The sequence below is a fragment of the Dromiciops gliroides genome, chromosome 3 (genome assembly GCF_019393635.1).
Source record: "Dromiciops gliroides isolate mDroGli1 chromosome 3, mDroGli1.pri, whole genome shotgun sequence".
In the NCBI taxonomy this organism is placed as follows: Eukaryota; Metazoa; Chordata; class Mammalia; order Microbiotheria; family Microbiotheriidae; genus Dromiciops; species Dromiciops gliroides.
The window spans coordinates 652298925-652308345 of record NC_057863.1 but is presented as its reverse complement, the minus strand read 5'-3'; the positions used below and the strand labels follow the sequence as shown (position 1 = coordinate 652308345).

At 40.9% G+C, this 9421-nt stretch overlaps 1 protein-coding gene across 1 annotated transcript; it reads left to right on the top strand.

The window, feature by feature from the left end:
* The first annotated feature begins 361 nt into the window (after window positions 1–361).
* LOC122745513 (olfactory receptor 13H1-like) lies at window positions 362–1294 on the top strand. The gene has a single exon (XM_043990848.1). The coding sequence runs from the start codon at window positions 362–364 to the stop codon at window positions 1292–1294; it is 933 nt and encodes a 310-aa protein (XP_043846783.1).
* Window positions 1295–9421: the final 8127 nt, after the last annotated feature.

The window sequence follows — 9421 nt, the reverse complement described above, 5'->3', positions numbered from 1 at the left end:
TGAAAAACTGTCCTCCAGAATGTCACAGAGCACCAAAGTAAGTCCACGATCATTTTTTAAGTGAAAGATGGGGAGAAAAGTGCCAGGAGTGAGAAGCAAAGCCCAGGAAGGACTAAAACAGTGGACATGGTTGGCTTAGACCATTACTTAAAATAGAGACTCTGGGAGGAACTGACCAGTTGAAGGAAAGGGTTGCAGGCCATCTTCCAGAATGAGATCCAGGGATCTAGCACTAGATAGGTCAAACAGCCCATGTAAGCTTCTCCACCAGAAGAAATGTAAAAAACCAATAAGTCTACTTTATGACTCTGTGTATCTATTAACTTTCCCCCTTAGGAGATGAAGATAGTGAAGGAAGGCTATGGATGGAAGAAACACCACAGCTGTGACCTATTTCATTCTGACTGGGCTCTCAGAGTACCCCAGGGCTCAGATCATCTTCTTCTGCCTCCTCCTGGTGTCCTATCTTGTCATATTGCTTGGGAACAGCCTCATTCTCTTCTTGATCCACTATGATTCCCGTCTCCACACCCCCATGTATTTCTTTCTCAGTAACCTCTCCTTCCTGGACATCTGTTACACTTCATCAAGTGTGCCCCAGATCATCATCAACTGCTTAGCAAGAATCTCCACCATCTCCCTGGGGGAATGCCTGGCTCAAATGTGCATTGGCCTCTACTTGGGGGTTGTGGAATGTCTCTTGCTGGCTGTCATGGCCTATGACCGGTACGTGGCCATTGGTGATCCACTGCGCTACTCAGTGAGGATGAGTCCCCAGCTCTGTGCCTTGCTAGCAGTGGGTACCTGGGTCTCAGCCTTTCTCCTCACTGTGGTCCCAACCCTGGCCACACCACTGGAGTTCTGTGGCCACCACATCATCAACCACTTCTTCTGTGAGGTCCTTGCCGTCATCAAGCTTGCCTGCAATGATCTACGGCTTAATAAATTGCTGATGATGGCCACCAGCTCCCTGACTCTCCTGGCTCCCTTTGCCTTCATCCTTGCCTCCTATGGGCGCATCCTTGGGGCTGTCTTGAAGATTCGCTCAGCTGAGGGCAGGAAGAAGGCTTTCTCCACCTGCAGCTCCCACCTCACTGTGGTGGTCATCTTCTATGGAACAGCCATCGCCATGTACATGATGCCTCAGGACAAGACCAGCAGGGACCAGGATAAGCTTGTCTCCCTCTTATATTGTGTTGTGACACCTATGCTCAATCCCCTCATTTATAGCCTCAGAAACAAAGATGTGAAGGAGGCCCTGAGAAAACTACAGGGAGAGAAGAAAGTCCCCTAAGAAGAGAGTCTTAGATCCCTTTTCTGGAGGTCAAAGGACAGGGGCTGCTTAATGTAAAACAAACAAAATTTTTTACCTTGTGTTACTGAATAGAGGGCTGGCCTGGAAACCACCTAAACAGGGCCTCTAGTTGTCCCTCTTACACATGGTCAGTGTGGGCAAATCATTTGTCTTCCCTTTGCTCCAGAAAATATTTTAAATTGATAAATTGCATAGAAGATACCAGAGGATATTAATAAAAGGATGTTCCTCATTTAGGAACTCCCCATACCAATGAAGCAAAAAATTCAGGCCCTATTTGTATTTTAGTGTTTGAAACAGAAAGAAATATTGACTCTCAAGACAGACTTTGGCTTTCATAGGTGAATTCAGCTTTCAGGATTGCCCTTTGGATCTTTCAAACAGATTACAAAATAAATGGGGAGTGGGGCAGCTGCGCAGGGAAGCAGATAAAGCACCGGCCCTGGATTCAGGAGGACCTGAATTCAAATTCGACTTCAGACACTTGAGAGTTATTAGCTGTGTGACCTTGGGCAAGTCACTTAACCCTTATTGTCCCACAAGCCCCCCCCCCAAAATGAATGAATTAAGAAATAAATAAATAGATGAATGAATGGATTGGTGGATAGATGAATAAAGAAATAAATGGATGAATGAATGAAGGAACAAATGAATGAACAAACCAATGAATGAATGAATGAATGAGGCAAAGTCATACAGAGTCACCATCTCATCAATGTCCAACTGGCTATCTCCTAGACCTGAAGGCTGAGTCTCAGGCTATCCAAGCATAGTAAAAATCACCCAGTTGCCCAGGAGGAAGAAAGATTCAGATATGAAACAAGGCCTCCTTGCCTTGGATCAGTACATCAGAAGGGTGTCTATGACACAGGATCCAGCTTCCTCACCATTATGGCTGCCATCCTCTGCTTAATCATTTGTCTCTGTGCTTCCTAGAATGTGGCACTCAGAACTGAGCACAATACTCCAAGTGAGGTCTGAACAGTGATGAGGACAGGAGGATCTTGTCTGCTTCTGAAGACAAATATCTCTTCCAGGTCCTTTTTGAAGTACCAGGAAAAGATAGTGGAGGAATTTGCTGTCTAATGCTATCTAATTATTCATTTTTATAGAGTATTAGGGTTTACAAAGTACCTTACATATGTCAAGTCATTTGTCCTTAAAACAACCTGTTGAGGTATGGAATATCATCCACATTTTATAGATGAAAAACTGAGGCTTAGAAGGATTGACATATCTATTAAGCACCTACTATGTGCTGGGCATTGTGCTTAGCACTGGGGATATAATAAAAGGCAAAAAGACAGTTCTTGTTTTCAAGGAGCTTAGAGTCAAATGAGGGAGACAACAAGCAAGCAACCCTATACAAACAACACATAGGATAAATTAGGGGAAATCAACAAAGGGAAAGCAATAAATTAAGAGTCACCAGGAAAGGATTTCTGCAAAAGATGGGATGTTAGCTGGGACTTAAAGGAATCCATGAGGTAGAGTTAAGGAAAGAGAACATTCCAGACATGAAGGACAGTTAACAGAAAATGCCCAGAGTCATAAGATGAGTTTCTTGTTCTAGAACAGGAAGGGGACCAGTGTGGCTAACTCCTGAATATACTTGGAGTAGGGAGGAAGGTAATGAGAAAAGAAACAGTAGACTTGGGAGAAGAGTGCAAATTGATAAAAGCTTTGAATGCCAGATAATTTTATATCTCATCCTGGAAGTGATAGAAGTTTATCACTGAAGTTTACCAAGTAGGGCAAAGTGACATTGTTAGTAGATACTTTAGGAAGACCATGTTAACAGCTGAGTGGAGGATGCACTGAAGTTGGAGAGATGTAACAAGGAAACTGGCCTGTAGGCTATAGCAATAGTGTAAGTGTGAGGTGGTGGAGTCCTGCACGAAAGAGGGAGTAGTGTCAGAGTAAGGTTCTGGTCAAGTAATTTGCCCAGGGGCACACAACTGGTAAGTGTCTGAGGTAGGATTCAAATGCCAGCCTTCTTACACAAAGTCCCACACTCTAACCACTGAGCCATATGATTATTCTGGTGAGCAAAATTCATTTCCATAAGGCTTCACATCAAAGTGAGAATAGTAACTATAGTGCTCCCCTAAATAATTTTCAATTGCATACTTTGAGTTTGATTGTTGTATATATTCCCAGACTTTGTCCAGGAGGAATGGGCACTGCTGGTATCCTATCCATTCTTCAAGGTCAACCTCAAGCCATCTCCAACCATGCTAGCCAAAAATGATTTCTTCTTCTGTTCAACGGATACATTTGTTCATGTGCTCCTATCTCTCATCTCTGTGAGTCACAATACTACTATGAGTGGAAGCTCCAGGAAGGGAGCTGTGTCTTCTCCTCTTATATCCTAATACCAAATATCAAAGTACTGAGGAAAGAAAAGCTAGGCAAACAATACTCAGTCAATTCACTGATGTGGACTCTCCTTCCAGAGAGCGTTCACTATCCTCCCTTGGATATTTTATTTCTGGAAGATTGCTAATTGATCTCTTCCAATTGTGGAAGAAGACATAAGAAACAATATTTATCACATCATCCCATAACATGGGCAGAATTTGAAGAGACAACATAAGAAATGTAGCAAGTCAAGGAAGAAGTGGGTCGAACACATACTATAATGAAAAGAAGGTGGGCCTTGAGAGCTTCTCCAGAGATAAAGGGAGACCCAGAGCCACACATATGGGGAAGATAGCCCCTGCCCAAGTGCCCCTTGGATTCCAGTGCCTCAACTCCCCAAAACTACTGAGAGTAGACTTCCTTAGTGAGATATCTCCTTGGATGACCTGAGATTTTGTCCTGCTCCCAAGGTGAAGAGCCCATTTGCTCTTGTCTATTCTGTTTCCTACTCTAATCTATGTAACTTCTCCAATTTCTCTTTACTATTTGCTTAGATAAATATGTCAATCTCCTACTCAAGGTTGCTTTTTTGTGTAACTACCATTTGGTGGGAGGAAGTTAAAGTTAGTGAGGGAAAATATACTGCCCTGCCCTTGGAAGGAAACAAGGAAACTGACTTTGATTGTGAATTCCCTGGAAGAACATCATGGCCCTAGACTACCAATCTATGAAGTACAATAGTAGTTAGAATTCTGACCCAATGCCCCTCTTCAAAAGAGGTAAGTGAAGGAATGAGTATCCATCCATGGCACTCTTTTTGCTGCCCACAAAGGGTGCAATCACAGACTCCCTTAACAAAGTGTGGGGTAGAGTCCAGGTTATATATTTATCCAAGCCACAGGAGGGGCCAAGATGGTCCATGTTCACATCTATATTATATAATAACTTCTCATCAGTTTCACGGACCAGGAACATTCCCATCATCACAGAGCTGGAAAACATCTCAGATGGTACCTGGTCCAATCTGCTCCTGAACAAGGATGACTTCTAAAAAGTCCTGGAAATACAATAAAATCAATAAAGTGCATTTTAAAGACCAGATAAGTTGTCAGCCTTTCCTTGAAAAGGAAGAGAGGGAAAAAAAGGCTACTACCTGCAAAACTATCCCATTCTATGCCAGATTGCACCAGCCTCGGTCCTCACGTTTTATCAGGATCTTCACTTCCCCCACCCTTCTCTGACTGAAGGGGAAAAAACTTCTTTTGAAGGCAGGAGCCCAAGGTAGCCATCTCTTCATTTCCCACCCAGCTGAATTACTTTGGCCAGCTCCAATAATGCCCCCAAGGCAAGTACCTCACTCCACTATGAACCAGAAAGTATGATTAAAACCTTTTTCACAGAGCTGAATTCCTTTGGGCTGACCAAATAATGCCACCAAGTAAGGTACTTAACTACACACCTCTTTTCAACTTCCTTTCCTGTGTTGCCTGCCACCATTGGTTTATAAGCACCTTGAAGTCAGTCTTTCTATTTTTTATTTCTATCCCTAGAATATAATCATACTTTCTGGTTCATAGTGTTGCTCTTGTTCAAATGTTGTAGTCATGTCTGACTATTCATGACCCCATTTGGGGTTTTCTGCGCAAAAGTACTTAAATTTTCCCATTTGTCTCTCCACATGTTTTTACAGAAGAGGAAACTGAGGTAAACAGGATTAAATTACTTGCAATGCACTAGAATTAAAGTCAGGAAGAGCAGAAGATTTGGAAGGAAAAATGATGAGTTCAATTGGGACATGATGAATTGAAGATCCACTTTGAGATGTCCAATAGAAAGCTGATGATGAAAGACTAGAGGCCATCAGAGATGTTAGGACTGGAGAAGTAGATACTCAGAAGAGAAATGATCATTTAATCCATGGGAGTTGATGAGATCACCAAGTGAAATCGCATAGAGGAAAAACAGAAGGGTGCCCAGGACAAAGCCAATGTGGATAAAAATCCAGCAGTGGAGACTGAAAAGGAGCAGTTAGTAGCAGTAGAAAGGAGGAGAATCAGGAGAGAGCAGTGTGAAGAAAACCTAGAGTGAAGCCAGTATCAAGGAGGAGAAAGTGATCAACAGCAACCAAGGCTGCAAAGAGATCAAACCGGATGAGGATACAGAAGAGGCCACTGGGTTTGGCAACTAAGAGATTATTAGAAAGTGGAGAGAGAAGTTCTGGTGGAATGATAAGGTCAGAAGCTAGAGTGAAGACATGCAGAGATATAAGTTTGGGGTCATCAGTCTTACAGGAAAATAAAATTACAAGTTTTAATTTAATACTATTACTTTGGGAAATAATATGAGAAAAATGTCCAAAAATTTTCAGTCAGCATAATTAAGTCCATTGATTATGACTGAAGAAAAATATCTCATAATTGAATCTCCAAGGTATGTATAGATTAATTTTGCAAATTTCAATGCCAATTAACAAATTTTGCATGTATGTAAGAGAAAGACCTTCAGATAAAGAAATGTCCATTGAAATTACCAGGATTACAGAAGAGCAATGAATGAAAAAAATGTGAAGGAAGGCAGCATAGAATTAATGGGTTTCAAACCATATTAAAAAGTAGCAGAGGAGTTCAGAGAAACCTGGAAGGACTTGCATGAACTGATAATGAGTAAGATAAGCATAACCAGAAGAACATTGTACACAGTATCATCAACATTGTATGTTGATCAACTGTGATGGACTAGATTCTTCTCACCAATGCAATGGTACAGGAGAGTTCCAGGGGACTCATGATGGAAGGGGATCTCCAAATCCAGAAAAAAAAAAGAACTGTGGAGTATGGATGCTGATTGAACAATACTATTTATTTTGTTTTTGGTGCTGTTGCTTTTCTATTTTGAGGTTTTTCCTCATTGCTCTGATTCTTCTCCTATAACATGACTAATGAAGAAATATGTTTAATGTTATTATTATATATATATATAACCTATATCAGATTACCTGTTGTCTAGGGGAGGGGGAGGGAGGGGAGAGAGGAAGAAAAATCTGAAATTGGAAAGTTTGTATAAACAAATGTTGAGAACTATCTCTACATGTAACTGGAAAAAAATAAAATACTTTTATCAGAAAAAAGTAGCAGCCATCAAAACAATCTGGTACTTGGGGCAGCTAGATGGCACAGTAGATAGAGCACCGGCCCTGGAGTCAGGAGTACCTGAGTTCAAATCCAGCCTCAGACACTTAACACTACTAGCTGTGTGACCCTGAGCAAGTCACTTAACCCCAATTGCCTCACTAAAAAACAAACAAACAAAAAAACAATCTGGTACTAAGAAATAGAGTGGTGAGGGGGCAGCTAGGTGGCTCAGTGGATAAAGCACCCGCTCTGGATTTAGGAGGACCTGACTTCAAATCCATCCTCAGACATTTGACAGTTACTAGTTGTGTAACCATGAGTAATTCACTTAACCCTCATTGCCCTGCAAAAAAAAAAGGAAAAAAATGTTTTAAAAAGGAAAAAAAAATAGAGTGGTGGGGGGCAAATAGATCACACAGTGGAAAGAGTACCAGCCCTGGAATCAGAAAGACCTGAGTTCAAATCTATTCTCAAACACTTAGTAGTTGTATGTCCCTGGGCAAGTCACTTAACCCCACTTGCCTAAAAATAAAGAGTGGTGGGTCAGTAGAATAGATTAGGTACACATCATAGTAATCTTGTGTTTGACAAACACAAAGATCTAAGCTTTGGGGCAAGAACTCACCATTTAACAACAATTCCTGGGAAAACAGGAGAGTAGTTTGGCAGAAACTAGGCATAGACGAACATCTCACACAGTATACTAAAATAAGATCAAAATGGCCACATGATTTAGACATAAATGGTAATATTATAAGCAAATTAAGGGAGCATGGTAAAATGCACCTGTCACCTCTATGGATAAGGGAAAAGTTTGTGACCAAAAAAGAGATAGAGAAGATCATGGGAAGTAAAGTAGATAATGTTGATTATGTGAAATTAAAAAAGGTTTTGCACAAACAAAACTAAAGCAGCCAAAATTTGAAGGAAAGCAGTAAGCTGTGAAAACAGTTTTATAGTGAGTTCCTCTGATAGAGGACTCACTTATCAAATATTTAGGGAATTAAGTCAAATTTATAAAAAATAAGATCCATTTCCCAACTGACAAATGGTCAAATGATACAAGCAGGCAGTTTTCAGGAGAAGAAATCCAAGCTACAAATAACCACATTAAAATGCTCTAAATTGGGACAGCTAGGTGGCTCAGTGGATAAAGCACCGTCCCTGGATTCAGGAGGACCTGAGTTCAAAATCCGGCCTCAGACACTTGACACTTACAAGCTGTGTGAGCTTGGGAAAGTCACTTAACCCCATTGCCCTGCCCCCCCCAAAAAAAAGAGAAAGAGAGAGAGAGAGAGAGAGAGAGAGAGAGAGAGAGAGAGAGAGAGAGAATGCTCTAAATCACTAATTGAGTAGAGAAAAGCAAATTAAAAGAACTCTGAGATACCACCTCACACCTATCACATTGGTTAATATAACAGAAAAGGGAAATGATAAGTGTTGGAGGGGATGTGGACACTAATACAATGTTGGTAGAATTGTGAATTGATCCAACTATACTGGAGAATAATTTTGAGCTATGCCCAAAGGGCTATAAAATTGCGTGTACCCTTTAACTCAACAATACCACTATGTCTGTATCCCAAGGAGACCCAAAATAAAAGGGAAAGAAATTACTTGTACAAAAATATTTATACCAGCTATTTCTGTTGTAGCAAAGAATTGAAAATTGAGGGGATACCCATCAATTGTGGCTTGACCGAGCAAGTTGTGTTATGATTGTAATGAAATACTATTGCACTATAAGAAATGACAAGCAGGATGCTTTCAGGAAAGCCTGGAAAGATTTACATGAGCTGATGCCAAATTAAGCCAGCAGAACAAGAAAACATTGTACATAGTAATAGCAATATTGTAACAATGTTCAAATGTGAGACTTGACTACTCTGATCAATACAATAATCCAAGACAATTCCAAAAGACCCACAATTAAAAATGCTTTCTTCTTCCAGAGAGAGTGAATTGATAACCTCTGAGTACAGATTAAAGCATACTTTTTAATTTTATGTTTCTTTGGGTTTATTTTTAATTTTTGCGTGTTTTTGCAACATGGATAATGTATAAATGTTTTGCATGACTTCATATGTGTACTTTCCCCCCTTTTTTTCCAGGTCAATGAGGGTTAAGTGACATGCCCAGGGTCACACAGCTAGTAAGTGTCAAGTGTCTGAGGCCGGATTTCAACTCAGGTCCTCCTGAATCCAGGGCCAGTGCTCTGTCCACTGCGCCACCTAGCTGCCCCTCACTTATATACTTGATATCATGTTGCCTGCTTTCTCAATGGATGGAAGGAGGGGCAGGAGGCGAAGAATATGGAATTTTTTTAATTAAATATGAAAAAAAGAAGAAAAGGGCCATGGACCAAGCACAAAGTAAGGCACCTCCCAGATCTGACACTCAGTAATGAAGGATCCATTCCAAACTTTAGCATTCTATAGTCCCAGGCAGCTCACAGCCCTGCCATTCTATGTTCTAAGAGCTATTCCACCTCTGCCATTTCTTATTCTCTAATTCAATTGATCTTGCAGTAATCTAATTATTCTCATATGTATGGTATGTCCTCTGTCTCTCTTCCAGCTCAAATCTCACACTGTTTCTGTTTTCCCAGCATCTG